General features: G+C 38.9%; 1 protein-coding gene across 1 annotated transcript in view; it reads right to left on the reverse strand.

Moving 5' to 3' along the window:
- pex14 (peroxisomal biogenesis factor 14) overlaps positions 1 to 17,039 on the reverse strand; it is a 72,825-nt gene that overhangs the window by 44,209 nt on the left and 11,577 nt on the right. The window contains exon 3 of the mRNA XM_016513200.1: positions 119 to 203. Within this exon, the coding sequence (XP_016368686.1) occupies positions 119 to 203 (85 nt within the window). The remainder of the gene's footprint in view (positions 1 to 118; positions 204 to 17,039) is intronic.

Raw genomic sequence — 17,039 nt, forward strand, 5'->3', positions numbered from 1 at the left:
AGCATTCGGCTGGTTAAATTTAAGGTCAAAGTCTTGGAATTGAGCCATCTCGTATCCATTCCGCCTGTAAAAATGTAACATTTTACATTAGGTTCTGGAACATGCTGATGACGCTCACCTTTTTTCTTCAAGAACACTTTTCTGGTCGCCAGGGGGCTTTGACGAACTTGCTGGTTTTGTAGAAACTTGACTGCCGTGGCAATCTGCGAGGAGAGCAAAAAACAAAGACATCTTACATTTGTAGCATGAAATGAGCTCATCAGTGTAATAGAAAGTCATCAGTAAATTAACTTCACTGGAAATGAGAGGAAGACTCGGGAATTCTTGCAAGGCGGCTGAATTATTGTACATTTCCAACTCCCCAAGGTATATCATCAGCCAACAACAGGAACTTATAAAATAGCCCTCCCCCTCCCAAGAAGTATATGGAGGCCAGACCACCAAACCACTTTAGACATAAATCTAGGAAATGAGTGAATCAGCAGTTATAAAATTATCCCATCAAGGTTTGCTGAACAAATGGGGTATGGAGTTTAATTTGCCATTATCCTCTTTAAGACAAACTCCTAGCCTTAAGTGAGCAGGGACTGAAAATCTATACTTAATGCTGAAGTGCCCGTCTGTATCTAATAACGGCACAATACCTGGTTAAAAACTTCAGCGATTCTTAAAGAAGAAAATGCATTATGATCAAATCACCTAGGCTGCATGTTGTAATGACTGAGTGTTAATGCACTAGAAAATTAAATATCATCAGAACACGTGTAGTCGGAAGTGCAGCGCAGCTCCCATCGATTCCATCGCGTTTTCCTTCGAGATGCACCTTGATCTGCCACTTTAGCTTGCTTCTCCTAGAATTAAAAAAGGGTCTCCTCCTCAAACCCCATTATGGCATGAATTTGAAGTGCGGGCTCTGAAGTGGTGCTTTTAAAGAACAGATAAACATGAAATAACATCTGGAGATAGGTGGAAACGCATACTCAAGGATAGAGCCGAGCCGCCTCGTTATCGCACCTGTGGTCCCTGTGATTCAATTGTAAAAGTCATCCCTCTAATAGGTTGAAAGGTTTTGATTACTGTTCTTTTTCTTTAAGCAGCAAAAGATAAAAAGTGATTGAGAGCACTGTCTGTGGTAATCCGTTTTAGGTAATGCATTGCATATACTAAAGACCTGTTTCAATCCAAAAGGATTGCATTTTGAAAATAGGCTGAGAAGAATGTGTAATAGTCGGGCCAGCTGTATAATTCTGCGGCGACAAATCAAGACAGAGTGAGTAGGGGACCCGGTTTTCCTTTCAAAAACACATCATATTGATTTCAGCTTAAATTTATGGGGAACAACTTTGACTTTGTTGGATGAAGAAGGAAGACGAAAAGGGGGGCACTGCCGATTTAGGGAACGGCATGAGATTATGATTCCGATAATTGGAATAAGCAAGCAGGCAGGCCGCATTTGTCTTCAAATATATATATATACGACTGAGTCAGTGTCTGCAAAGAACGCGACCTTAGTCACACCTGGTTTCAGAACACATCAGGCACAACGTTTTACGGTAACATGATCTTTGCAAAGCTGTTACCCAAAGGGTAAGGACATTTCTGGATCTCTATATTAGTGTCAGGAGTTAACCTTTTTTTAACATTTACAAGGGGGTATTTTTTTCTAACTATCAATAAAAACACTTTATGTTATCCATTTGTCAAACAGTTTATTTTGCCATTTTAAAACTGTTTGTACATGCCATTGTTTCACACCAATAGTTTGTTCAAACCTCAATATGCATAATAATTTTTACCTATAAATTCAATAACACATTTATATTTTGCATTATGCAAAAATAGCTTGGCCTAAAATGTAAAACAAAAAAAGAATCATTAAAAACATCATTGGAAACAACAACAAAAAGTAATCACATTTTTTGCCATACATTTTCACTTTCTGTGGTATTTTTCTCATTTTCGGTGCCATTTGTGCCCATGGGAACCTATTACTTCTGACCGTGCTATATATAAGCTTAAAGCATAGTGAATTTAGTCACCTAGAAACTTAATGACAAGAAAATTGCAAAGTCTACATAGTCAAACACACTAAAAACACTCCCACTTCATAAATGAACAAGTTCAGCTCAGTTCTGGGAAGTCTTCAAACCTGAATCGCAAGTTAAAATTAGTATCTGAATGGAGGAGGTTTTTGAGTTGTTGTACAATGACATAATAAGTGCCTTTTACAATCCAGAAATGCTCTTTCCCCGCTCTATAAACACCATGTAAACTGCATAAACCATCATATTCTTTATTCACTGCACAGAAACGATGTCAGGCACGTTACGCGTACAGTAAATCACATTTTACAGGAAAAGAAAATTCTCAATTGAGTCACCGCCAGCGAAAAAAAAAACAAGTGCGGGGATGTTTCATTTAAGATTATACAAGACAAAGGGGTCGAAATCGCGGCTCCTCGGCTTGAAATACGACTCCTTTTTGTGATTGAGACTAGCTTTTACTTGGATGGAAGGGGCACGGCATTCTTGTAAACACTTCTCTAAAAGATGGGATCAAAGTGGGATAACAAATGAGGGCGATGTCCATTTATTTTTCAAGAGTGTTACGTCTGTTCTTCAGGGAGAAGAAAAGTGCTTTTCTTTGCAGATGACACGGCTGCTTTATGCAAGTTCCACCCAGACATCTCAATCAATTATAACCACATTGCACAGATTTTAGTCTTGTCTACTTATTGACGTATAGATCACCCTCGTTGTCGTATAAGGTAGCAGCATGTGATTGTGCTTTTAAGGGGGAGAGCTGTATCACTGCATGTCAGTACAAGGCACATTTGGTTTGGCAAGCAAAATATTAACTCAAATTAAAAAGGTGGGTGCGTGTTTCTTTGCTGAATACCAGTAAATACTCTTTGTTAATCAACCATTATTTTCTAGTGTTTCTTGTAAGGCTAAAATTGCTAATGCACGGAAAGTGCTCCCTGTTCTAACCAATAATCTTTACAAATGAGATGAATGATCAAGTGTCAGGTGCAACCTAAAAAGTGGTGAAAACTCAATCATAGGGCCAAGCAACATTAAGGGCCATGTCTGGAGACATGCCTGCTGTGAACATGATGACTGGACAAGGTCTTGCAAATCGCGCCGTGTCGGTTATTGAGTTTGGATCGGACCGAGTTTTAACAGAGCACTTTTGCCTCACGCTCGCCTTAAATTTGGAGGAGGTGGTCGTTCCCCTTAACGTGATGATATTGATCGGGAAGGAAACATAAATGTCCTATTAGGGAAGCCAAATTTTAAGAGCCAACCTCGTATGATGCTTTCTTCATGTTAGTCTCTGTTAAACAAGTTAAAAGTTCAATATCTGGTCTATAGAACAGGACGAACAGGACGAATTTAGATAAATCACCACATTTTTAGGGTAAGAGTAAGATAAATTCAGGTACACTTTTTGACATTAATGTCAAAAAGTGTACCTGAATTTATCTTACTCTTACCCTAAAAATGTCATTTTAAGAATAACCCGTGAATTCTGATCAGATTATTTATTTTTCCTTTTTTAAAAGCATAGCTCATAAGAAATAAATTCTAAACTAAAAATTAAAGAGGAAGTTTGATATTTGCTATCTAACTAGCAGATATGAGAAGGAAGACTTCCTTAGCAAACAGGTCAAACAGGGAAATACATTTTTGCTCAAGGCAACACACTTTTACATAAAATATTAAGCCAAACACCATTAAATCAGTTGTAGATGGAGGAAAAAAGACTATTTTAACATCACAAAAGTGGTCAAAGATGCCAAAAGTGCCTTAAACTGTGTGTGGAAAGGTAGGGATACATCTATTTTATATGTATATATATTACATATATATATTCTTTGGCAATGCATTTGTCGAAAGCATAATCAGGCAAAAAATAGTTGTGCATAGCAACAAACATCATTTAGAAAAGTATTGTGGTGGTTATTTCTATTAGAAAATAAAACAAAATCAACAAAGACTTTTACCCTGTAGGTACTTCAGGCCCAAATCATGCCCCAACTTTGAAGAGGGCCGTATAAAGATGTAAAATGAATTTATAGACCAAAATGCGTGTCTAACTGTACACGAGTCTGATGTTAGACTACAGGACTGTTGACAGTAATGACTGCTCCGTGAGAAAGGACAAGATCTACAGCAGCAGAAGGTGGGGGCCATCAGTTGGCACTTAAAAGGAAAGGGTAAAGGAAGCTAAAAGGAAATCATTAGCAGGTCTGGGGATCCAGTCTCAGCGTGAATCAATTCATTTCAAATTGCCCTGTACATTTGTGAAGAAGCACCCCTGATATAATAAAGGCCTAATAGACACCGATCCAATTGTGTTAGGTTGGTTTCAGATTCCTACAAAACAATGGTTTCAGAAGAAGAGAGAGGGAGAAAGAGATGGTAGTCGACTTTCTATATTAATTAACCTCTCTCGTGAATGTTTCCATGACATAGATGGATATCTAGGACGCTTTAAGCGCTCCGACTCTATGAAATTGCAACGTGGGTTTCCATGCAGTCAGATTCCTTTCAACTCCTGATGGGTTGATGCACAAAATGGTGTTTTTAATCTTTTATAATTAGATCTTAAAATGCCCTTCTAATTATGACAACTTCCGCTTTAAATGACCTTTATCGAGGAGAGCCCACTGAGAACAGTCGAGCATGAACCGTGTGTGCATGAGAGAGCGAGAGTTCATCTAAAACAGCAGTAAGAAATCAATTCTTACTGATCAACTCCACACCCACACGACACAGACAGTACATACATCAATAAACCTTTACCATCCTTCATAAAGTAGCGTTTTAGCCCAGTTTTGCTCTCTTTTCATTGGGATTTCTGGAAGATTTGATCTTCTATGGCTGCCCATAAAAGTACAGTTCACCTAAAAATGATAATTCCATTTTAAACCCGTTTCTTCTGCAGAACAAGGAAGATTTTTTTGGGGGGGGGGATCCAATATTTTGCAATAAAACTCTTAAAACAGTGGGGTCTGAAACAAAACAAAAAATACTAAGACATTTTTCAAAATATTTTTTTTTTTCCACAGAAGAAAGAAATCCATACCGCTTTGGAACGACACGAGGGTGAGTAAACGATGACAGAATTTTTATTTTTGGGTGAACTATCCCTTTAAAATGTTCTGCCTGCCCCTCATCATAATCACAAAAATCTTAGCAGTCACTCCGATCGGTCTTCAGCATAACTGTGCGGTCTGTTTACGACTTTAAACTACTGAAAAAAAGTGCATGAAAAGGGAATATCTCAGTCAGTTATGCCTTTACCCATCTTCCTTATGCAACCAAATCCACTTTCAAAAGGTCACATTCGTGATAAATAGATATATGCAAAAAGAGCCATTACTGATGACAAAGTAGAGCGACACACATTTTCCTTGTGCTGCGAGTGGATTGAGCGCAGAGACCCGCGATTACAGTGCTGATATTCAAATCACGGTGGAGGCAATTTTTTTATGAATGTTCTGAACTTTGACGACTTAAAGGTCACAACGAATTTTAACATCAAAACAAAACAAAACAAAAAATTACAATGGATACAATAGCAGAGAAAAGGACAGCTGAGAGTTTTGTTATGTGATCTACAAAGGTTTGAAAATAAGTATGACTAAAGCCTTCTGGACCAGATTCAGAATCCAGGGTTCCCACATTTTTTTCATGACTGTTCCAGTTGTTCTTGATGATTTATATAAACTCACAAAGCCAAATTTCAGCCAAATAAGCACTTGAGAATTAGGCTAAAAATAACTAAAATCACACTTATGAATTTCCATGATTGTGGAAATCCTGTAAAACATTATTAGTTATCAAATTCATCACATCAACAGCATATCATGCCTTTTCACTCTTACAGGAGAGACTGGGATTGAAAAGAACAAAACTAAAGTATAGCAACATATTATAATATAAAGAAATATTATGAATGCATGAACCAGAATATTTTTTTAAGCCTAATGTTAAGAAATTCATATATTAAAACGCACACACAAATTGATAAAGTCAACCTTTTCAACTGGTTTATGGCGGCACTGACACATTTGAACACACACAGACGCACATGCGCTCATTAAACAGACGTTTGCCAGCAACTCGCCTCACTCAGCCCAGGCTAATCTGTAACACTAGCCTAACTAGTACTCAATACTTTCGATTACAGACCTGAAATATTTCCTCTTAACATGTAAATCAATAGAACACGGTAAAGCAGAGCATTTGCTGGAAACATTTCTGTTAATGTGGGGCAAATTTATCTTAATCGTTATTATTAACTGTTGGGAGATATGTCCAGCTTTCACATGTGATCATTTGTTTCCGCTAATGAGAGAGCCAAAGCGGCTGTGGTGCCGGAATTACACATCCGACACACTTCACCGGCTCACCGAGGTGTTCGATATAAGACTTGTTCACATAGCTAAAAGATGCTTAAAAGATTTTTGACGAAAAGCCCGTTTTGGGATGTTCATTTAATCTAATCTCCTCAGGGAAAGAGAAAAATATGCTCACAGAGTTGACAATAACCTGCTTAACAAAAAAAATAAAAATAAATGTTACACTTAGACTTGCACTTTAAAAAATAGACCGGAATCTTGAGGGTTTTTTACAGTCATTTTGGACATTCTTCACAAAAACATTTTAAAAGCGTAAAATGTGTATACTAGAGGTTTTCATTATAAAGCAGAATTGTTTATATGACTGACTTAATGTGTTTTTTTGCCAAAAAAATACCAGTTTTCAGGAGTCAATTTAATTTAATATTGCTTAATAAATAATAACACTTAATAAAATAAACAGTAATCTTGAGCTCTAGCTTAAAAATGATTACTCATTTTTTGCCATTGTTTTTGAACATTCTATGGAAAAAAAAATGTGAAATATGCGTGTATGAGAGAGAAAGAGACAGAAAGATGAAACTGTGGCCCCTGGACTCAGCAGTGAGGGGGGGGGGAAACTGTACTTAGCCCGGCTCACCGCAAATATTCCAGCAGTAATCCAGTAATGGATACTTCCTCAGCTCCACAATTGGTCAAAATGTTTTCATACGGGGTTTATGGAGACGAAGGAAGAGCCTTCTTGTCAGCTACGACTGCCATAACCCTGACGAGTGTCTTCCCTTTCCGCTTCAGACGCCCACCTACCCATAATCACACACACATACACACAAAATCAAAGTGTACAATTTTGTGCCAACATCTCTCACATCAAACTAGCTAACGGACGTAATAGTACGTTGACAATTAAATGGGAAATGTGCTTGCTGCTGGTTAGTTGATTAGGCATAAGCACAATATGACACTGAAAGAGGACGGCCACGCCACCGACAGACAGATTGTGACATTCCGGTGACATTATCATCTCACGTCGGCTTGCATTCAGTAGCTCCGGATGCTTATTGCATGTTGCGGATCAACAGTTTTGCGGTCTTCAAAAAGGTGAGGAATTGGTGGTGTGACCCTTTTGCTCGATGACCCTCCTCTAAATTACTCTGAGGGTGGCGGAGATGGAAACAACTGGATGTTGAGCAAAAAATTATGTGTCAAGTATAACAAAAACGCACGGTACGGAAGATACAGTTATATATAAGGAGGTAAAAGGCAGAGAAAGTTTAAAGAAGTAAGATCAGACAAGGAAAGAGACAAAGACAGGGCAACCTGGCCTCCCACGGCTCTCTGGGTACCTCTCAGAAGATGAATACCACCATCTACTGGCTTCAAAAGGAAGTTCAGCAACAACAGGGCTGGTCCGAATGAACTGACAGGCCTCCCAGGCTGTGTGCTAGTCAGAGCTGTCAGGAACAATTAGATGACAATGGAGCTTGCCTTTAAAGAGATACTCAGACCACAAATAGGGTCACATGGCGGAGAAAAGCAATAAGTATTTAATCTACCAGTGAGATTAAACCTTCTTCAAACCACAGCGGCACAGAAAATTAATAAAAAACAATTCAGGTTTCCAGTTTTAATTTAGTACATCCAAAAAAACTGAAACATTTTAATTATCATAGTGACTGAAATTGCATTGAAAAAAAAAAAGAAGTTGTTTTGTTTTTCTTGCAAAATGGTTTGGAATGGGGTAGAAAATAAAACCGTGGCAGTGATTTATGCTTGTTGACTCATATGGAGAACTGGTGTTACTCAACTGAAGCCACAGAATCTGAGAATTGCTCGTCTGCGAGAATAATCGTACATTTCTAAAGGTTCAGCCAGAATGTACAGGTTTTACTGCATAATTGCCCAAAGCATGTCTGCGGTACGATGGTGCCACCCAGCCCTGTTCTCAAACCTGCGTATAAATCAGTTCAGCTTGCGTAAAAACCCTCTTGACCCTGCCCAAGCAACAATAACCATGAAAAACACCAAAACACAATGGAATGAACAAGCAGAGATCTGATCACACGCAAAAGTTCAATCAAGATTGACAGATCAGACTGGCTTTCAAAGGGAAGTTTCATATGGACACACCTTAAAGGGATAGTTCACCCCAAATTGAATAAATGATGACAGAATTTTTATCCTTGTATGACAACATGTATGACTTTCTTTCTTCTGTGGAACACAAAAGACAGAATGGTTTTGTCCAAACAATGAAAGTCGGTGGGGTCCAAAACAATACTGAACCTCCCTGACTCACTGCACTGAGAAAAAACACAGACAGGGTGAGGGTAAATGATGTCAGAATTTTCATTTTTGAGTGAAGTATTCCTTTAAAAACAGTAGCGAACACACTGGTTATTGCAATCTAAAATTGCTTTGTTGCAGTATCAGATGCAATATGTGCTCAATACGTGAGACTCTACGTGAGTCTTTGCTGTGCCCGGAGGTGACCCGCAATGGCTTTATGGGGCATGAGGATCCAGACGTGTGTGTGTGTGTGTGTGTGTGTGTGAGTCCTGCTCCAGTGTCACAGCATGGCGTGTTGGAGCCCAGGGGCTGTGCTGGCAGGCCACTCACTGACAGACACACACCTGCTCTGACATTTCCTGCCGACCTTGACTGAGAAAAACACATGACAATACCTCTCCGCTGAGTCCCACGGGACTGTTGTCCTTCTCTCTTGCTCTCTCCCCAACTCCTTTAAAGGAATAGTTGATGCAAAAACTAAAATTCTGTCATTATTTCCTCCTCATGTTGCTCTAAATCTGTGACTTTCTTTCTTCTGTGGGATACAAAACACATCAGCTCTATAGAGGGGACCCTGTCTTTATGGGGCATGAGGATCCAGACGTGTGTGTGTGTGTGTGTGTGTGTGTGAGTCCTGCTCCAGTGTCACAGCATGGCGTGTTGGAGCCCAGGGGCTGTGCTGGCAGGCCACTCACTGACAGACACACACCTGCTCTGACATTTCCTGCCGACCTTGACTGAGAAAAACACATGACAATACCTCTCCGCTGAGTCCCACGGGACTGTTGTCCTTCTCTCTTGTTCTCTACCCAACTCCTTTAAAGGAATAGTTCATGCAAAAACTACAATTCTGTCATTATTTCCACCTCATGCTGTTCTAAACTTGCATGTCTTTATTTCTTCTGTGGGATACAAATCGTATACACATCGGCTCTAGGACCCGAATGAAAAAAATTTGACTGTTTTGTGAACTCATTCATAACAATTTATTCACAAATTGGACATTGTTATGTCTCTAACCAACTCCTTTAAAGGAATAGTTCATGCAAAAACTACAATTCTGTCATTATTTCCACCTCATGCTGTTCTAAACTTGCATGTCTTTATTTCTTCTGTGGGATACAAATCGTATACACATCGGCTCTAGGACCCGAATGAAAAAAATTTGACTGTTTTGTGAACTCATTCATAACAATTTATTCACAAATTGGACATTGTTACTTTTATAATAACGGCAAAATCACGTGATGTGAAGGATTTATTTTTTCAACAGCTTTGCATACAGCTTATTGAATCAGAATTCAAAAATCTGTTTTACAAGAACACACTACCGTTCAAAAGTTCAGAGCCAGGGTCGTTTTTGAAAGAAGCCTCTTATGCTCACCAAGGCTGCATTTATTTATACAAAAACAAAATAATACTATTACAATTCAAAAATAATTTTTGTATTGTTAGATATTTGAAAATGTAATTTATTCCTGTAATGCAAAGCTGAATTTTCAGCAGTCATTACTCCAGTCTTCAGTGTCACACGATCCTTCAGGAAATCAATCTAATTTGCTGATTTGGTGCTCAAGAAATTTTTTTTTATATTATTTATTACTTAATATTATTTTCTTGCTACTTTTTTTCAGGACACTTTGATGAAAAGAAAGTTCAAAAGAACTGCATTTATTTCAAATAAAATTCTTCTGCAATATTATAATTGTCCTTACTTTTACTTCTGACTTTTCATCTTTTTCTGAATTCTTCAGTGCCCATTTACTGCAATTGCATGGGGACAAAAATAAACAGTACATTCTTCAAAATGTATCCTTTTGAGATCCTAGAAAGACAGTCCTACAGCTTTTGAATCAAAATGAGAATGAGTAAATAATGATTTTCAAAAACAACCTAATTTTCAGCTTGAAGAAAATATAGCAACAATAGAAGCAAGTCATATAATATTACACAAAAAGGCTGCTGACAACTCTCACCTCTCCCCCAACTCTTTCACGAGCAGCTTCTCCACAGAAGTGACCGCAGCTGATTAACTAGGCAGCCCACCCAAAACGGTGACATGTGCCACACTTACCGCCTATCCTGAGTGTTTAGGCCTGTCTGCCATTCTCTTGATGTCACAACACTTAAAGCCCTCGGGCCGCTGGTCCAGGTGTTTGGCAGGGCTGCCAGCAGCTAGCAGATACATGCGGGTTCCTGTTTCTTGCTGTTCGTCTGACTTGTAAGAAGTGTTAATAATACAGCATTAATCTAAGATTGGGCTCCTGTTGATATACAAAGAATAAAAAAAGTGGTTTATATGGATACATGCACGTCCTCAGACGAACAGTGAAGTATTTTTTGGATTGTACAGCACACCTGACTCCGTCGGCACGGCAAAGAGTCGTCATCAACAATACTACACTTACTAGAGCCCAGAGGCAACTGCGATTTTATATAAGCAAGTTCAAGCAGCGCCTTTGCCCTTTTGAGACCTATAAAATGCATAGTTACAGGCCCTCGGAGGGGATTTACTTTGAGAGAAGCAGGTACAGATCTATAATACAGTCACCAGCAGCCCCTAGTGCTCACAAAAGGGGCAGCAACAGGTGCCCATACACCCTTATATTAAATACACAACAACTGCAACTGCTCTTTTTTTTAGTTCTCAATACTATAATTTTCTATCAAGTCTTATTACCGTTTTTCCGCAGCTTCCTGTACGTTTACAGAGCTCATTCACTCCATAAGAACTTTTATATGCCATAATGCAGCTCACTTGACTGATTCCTGATTGGCTTGTTAAAGCTGTAATCTCCCAGCGCCACACAGAGAGAAACAAGAAGCCTATTAGCATCTTCTCTACATTATTTTTCATCAAACTGGTTAAAACTGACACGTATTAATTAATATCTATTACTCGTTTTTTCCCTTTGAGGGGGCAAGATGTTGGGTTTGAAGGGGGGCGGGCAATTAGTTGAACAAAATAATCAAAATAGTGTATTTGAACGAGCGCTGATGAATGTCCCACGCCGTCCCATCTCAGAGAGCGAAGTGCAATATATTCTTGCTGTCACGTTCTATTAAACAGCTATTACAGTCTTGATAGAACTATTAGTCACTTCATTATTAATAACATTAATGTATTTACATTTTAGTGTACATGCCAGTTTTCCAGCAATAATTTATGAAGTCGACTTCAAATATTTCATAATGTTCCTCCATCTGAGCCTTTTTGAGCTTATTATTGATTGTGAAAACAGACTGAATTTTTATGTTCTCTCTCGGCCGACCTCACTCACTCTATTAATGTACTGGCGAGGGGGCCTCTGCATTAAGAGACTGAAACAAAGTGCATTTACATCTGAAGCATAACTTCATAATTTACATTCCAACATTTATTAGAGGTGACAAATGAGTGTTTGGTCCACTCGCGCTTTTCCACAATACGGCACTTATTCAATCCACATAAATTACGGCGCGGGATTGAGAGTGCTGGTGCAAATGATTCTATTACATTTATGCGGTGAACACGCGTGAGAGCCTGCGGAGGTTATTCGAGGGGCGGGCGTCCTGTTTATGAACTAATCCATAAAGTGACTACCTACAATAAGAATAAAAAGTGTGGAATAATGTATAAAAGGCTGTGTCGGCATGCAGGCTTGTATGGGAATCCTTTTAGAGTACAGTAGAGTACATTGGAGAGAATTAGAGTAGTAAGCACTGGAGTAAAAGCACAGTAGACAAGAGTACAGTACACTGGACTCTAGAGTGCACTGGAGTAGAGTACAATGAAGTAAAGCAGACACTAAACGACAGTAAAATAGACTACACTGGAGTAAAGTACACTAGGTCAGGAGTTTTCAAACTTGTTGATGCCAAGAAGATTCTTCTGCATTTATACTGTGTGAGACAATAATAAAAAAAAAAATTAAAAAAACGAAATTAAATAATTGCCATTGTATTAAAGCAAATTGTTAATATTTTATCTGGAAAATAAAGTTAAAAATAATAATTGAAAAAAGAGAACGACACTTGAATGTAGAATTAAATATATTACCAGAACTTGTCTAAAGTGTATGTAATTAATAAATAAATAAAATCTTAAAGGAGTCATTGGATGCCCATTTTCCACAAGTTGATATGGTTCTTTAGAGTCTTAAAGTCTATAACATACTTTCGTTAAAATTTCTCAATGGTAGTGTAAAAACACCCTTTTTAACTTGTTAAAATCAGCTCTTTTCACAGCAACCCGTTTTGTTGCATTTCCCTTTAAATGCTAATGAGCTCTGCTCACCCGCCCCTCTCTTCTGTGGGGTGACGAGCCGTCCTGTTTACTTTAGTCACATTTAGCTGCGAAACTGGCTAACTAACAAATTATTAGGCAAGGAGATTTGCAAAAATTCATAAAAAACCCTTATACTCACTTCTTCTGTAGGTGAAGCTGAATCACGAATGATTCGCGCGAACATAGACGCATTTAGGTAGATCGGGGGCGCATTCTCTTCAAAAACGAAAGTAACGTTAATCCTCTGCGTCTTCAGCGACTCAGATGTCGGGAGTAAATGACGACTGCTATGTTCATTATTACATTCAACAACAAAATCGCCTCAATCGCTTAGGAGCCATTCTTGTCTACGTCCCTGCTCAAGCATCGAAACAATGGCGGTCGGACTGTTACAGCTCACTCAGGGCGGGTCTAAGGTAAGACGGCAGTGTCAATCAACTATCGTGGGAGGGGCCTGGGTCTGTGTGACGTCACACAGCCAAGAAGCTGAGGATGGCTTGATTTGAAAAAGGGGATATTATTTATAGAGATTAAAAACATTTTTATCATTATAGGGTGGCTGTGTGTACACACTGCCAACACACATTTATGTTCAAACAACATTTAAAAGTGTTTCAAAATAATAATACTACATATTTAATTTATATTTATAATTAATTTATAATACACAGTTATACAATTACAAATTTTGTTAAAAAACAAATTTTTCATGCACCCCCCAGCAGAGAAGGATGTAAATTAGCAATGGTGCAATAATCTGGCATGTTTACATTTCGTATTTTATACTGAAGTTCTATACATAAACAAACAAATTAATAAATAAAATAAATAGCACCCCCTTGTGGTTCCCTGTGGGTCCTTTAACCCCAGTTTAAAAGCCCTGGTCTAGACTAAACTTTAGTAAAGTACAGCACAGTACTCTTACAATAACAGACAAGTCTAGGCTGGTATAGTAGAGTAAGATACAATGGAGTGAACTCGAGAAGAGTAGAGAAAAGTAGACTACCTCATTGCTTTATTACAAGTGTACTTCTTTTCAGCACATTGACATCTTGTTGCATCTACTGGATGAGAAGCAGGGGACCATCAGAGAGTCTTCGACAAGCCTTTTTGTCTTACTGGAAGAGATGTTTCCAACACCTTCAAATCAGGCTAAATTTGAAGTTTTATTGTACAAGGAAATGAACATTTGCCATAGCATTCAAAAGCAGATCATAGCAAACCCATGCGCTCCTAAACACAACTCTGGCCCAAAGTCTCAGTCGTGATTAAACAGCCTCGCCTCTTCCCATGTTAATATTCCAGCACCGATAACCACTATAAGTCAGCGTGTAATGTTAAATAATTATAGAGAGGAGCATTTCAGCAGTGTAGTTACAAATGCACCATGGGAATCCCTCCATTTAAACAAATAACGGGCGCTGCAGGGGAGTTGGCAGATGAATTAACAGCTAATAACTTACTGCGCAGGCAGATAAAGAATAGTCCCAATGTGTCAATTACATCGCATTTTTCTCTGATTTCTAGACTTCCAAACATAATCGCGCACTTCAAAGAGGTACAACTAGAAAAATGTGGCTTTCGAGGTGCACCGTGGAGACGCTCTTTTCCATTTTGCCTTATTCATTCGATCAAACGCTCCCAGAAATCAGAGAAGCTGCTGTCAGCGCTAGGCGTTTCCAAACGAAATGCTGCCTGCTGGTCGGTCCTGCGAGCCGTCCTCCCTCCTGACAGATCCTGGGAGTCAGAAACACAGGGCTTTAGTCCCACTCCTGTTCATTAAAATCACAGGGACAGGGCCTGCAACGACAAAGATGCTGACATATCAAAGGCTCTCTGTACCTGCATTACCATAGTCATTTACTTATTAAAGCAGAGATGTTTCCTGTCAATCAGGGGGCCATCATGTCTCCTCATTTGCAGCGGAAAAACTGGCATAATTGCTTCTTAGACTAATCAACACAACTTGGAGTAATTATGCCTTGAAAGTGACATTGGAGGCAGAGGGGGACGTGTGCATGTGACGGGGGAAGGCAGTCGCTGATTCGACCCGATCGTCAGTCATATGGCGAGTCTCTCTCTTTCCATCACATACTATACTACTCTTCGTATCTGCCGCCAAGGAGAACCTTCACATCAATCGGAAGTAATTACAAAGCGCAAGCCAAACTGGTGTCACAGATCTCCTTCCATGCTCTTTAAAAACACGGCTACGCTATAATTAAAATCCTGTCATATTTCCATCATCGTGTCGGGCGAACGTATAATGACACAGTTCGGCAGGCTACAGCAAAACTAGAAATTACAGATCTGTACTTGCCGTTCTGTTAGCATTAATATATGTGCCGAGATTTTACAAACTACGGCACAAGTATAAATGATGTTTTATTGATTTCTGGCTAATCAAAGAGTTCAATTAAAGCCTGCCTTCAAAGCGGTTGGCAAACTGCGGCCGTCAGAAAGAAAGCGCTGAAAATAAACCGTGTGTTCCCAGGCAGTGCGGCCCAACCTCATCAGGTCACTGAGCAATGTGAAAGGAGGATAGTGTAACGTTAAACTATGTCATACAAAATTAATCTATACACAGGGAAAAGGAGCAGACGGCGAGAAATACGCGCTGACAAACAGAGACGCACATCATAAAAGAGGGTTTAATTAAGGAACCTTGGAGAATTTAATGGGCTATAACCCACAATTTCCTAAATTCGAGACATTCTCAGTCATTTTGACAGGCCGTAAAAGGAAGTAAGATGAAGCAAGTGGTATTTGGCTTGGAAAATCTTGGCTTCGAGAACAATATGACACAGACTGTAATGTTTAACAGGCTAGATGTCAACACAGTTTCCTAACAAACATTCTCTGCTGTCAAACTGAAGACAAACTTTAATTACCAGCTTATACAGGCAAACACGAAACTATCATGAAAGCTTGTGTCTGAAGAATGGCAAAGCCTTGTTCTGATGAAATAGGCGGTCATCGGGAGAAATGGACAAATAACCAGAGACACTGGTGACCTAGGCACAGGCAGTTTTAATTTGTTTTCCTTGAGCTGATAGCTTTGAGTCACCTGACAAATCTTATGAATCTTCCCACAGGAACGCCAAACAAACAAAATGCTGGATGTCGGTAACTACAGCTGAAGTAAAGAAACTACAGCCATTCGGACACTAATGAAAGAGACAAAAGCAGCTCATACAAGTAGGGTCCTATGATTTCCTGGATGCGGAAAACGATGTGCCTGGGGTATTTGTAACAGTGATTCCAGGTATCCTGAGAGGATAGGCAATGGAATTTATTTTTTTCTATTTCCTAAACCCAAACAAAACGGAACAAAATGTCCCAAAGCATTCAACCCAATCCCAATGAAGACAAAAACTTTCATTTTCTGTTTGTCATACTCTCATTAAGTTACAATTTTCATCTGCTCGTAGGGCAAAAACACATAAACGAAGGTCTACATTTCACTGTCTCTTCATATTAAACTGGTTAAATGTAAATTAATTTAGTCATACCCTGCAATACATGAACAGTGTTGATCCGGGATGTTGTCATCCGCGATCATGACGAACGTTACATGAGAGTTCTCCCGCTTGCATTGTGATCTGTAAACCCTCGCTTCCAAATTAATACCCACAATATTTATTTTAAAATAAATATTGTTTATTTATTTTTAAATCTTTTATATATCCCTCCATGGCATATTTAAGTCCCACTTGAATGGTGGTCCTTCTGTGTCCAAACTTTATCAAAAAGATATCAGCTGTCAGTAGGCATGTTTCCATTACCCTTCAAATTGCGCAAATTGAAATTGCGAATTGAAAATACGCCTAATGGAAACGTGTCAATGTCGCAAAAATGCTCATATATCGCAAAAAAGTTTTTACGCTCGCATGGTGGTTTTTCAGGCAATGCGAAAAAGGAATAATTCGCAAAACTGCAATGGAAGCATTTTTTTCTCATTTACAGGTCACATGGCGTATGTAAAAAGTCATATGATCATTCTTCAATGTACTATAACCTCCAAGAAACACTTCATACGTGGCCGCTCTCCAGTATAAGGGGCTTTCCCTACCATTAATGCTTAGACAATTTACACTGCACACGTCTGCGGTG

This window comes from Sinocyclocheilus rhinocerous, unplaced genomic scaffold, assembly GCF_001515625.1.
Source record: "Sinocyclocheilus rhinocerous isolate Xijiao unplaced genomic scaffold, SAMN03320098_v1.1 scaffold1406, whole genome shotgun sequence".
NCBI classification, from domain to species: Eukaryota; Metazoa; Chordata; class Actinopteri; order Cypriniformes; family Cyprinidae; genus Sinocyclocheilus; species Sinocyclocheilus rhinocerous.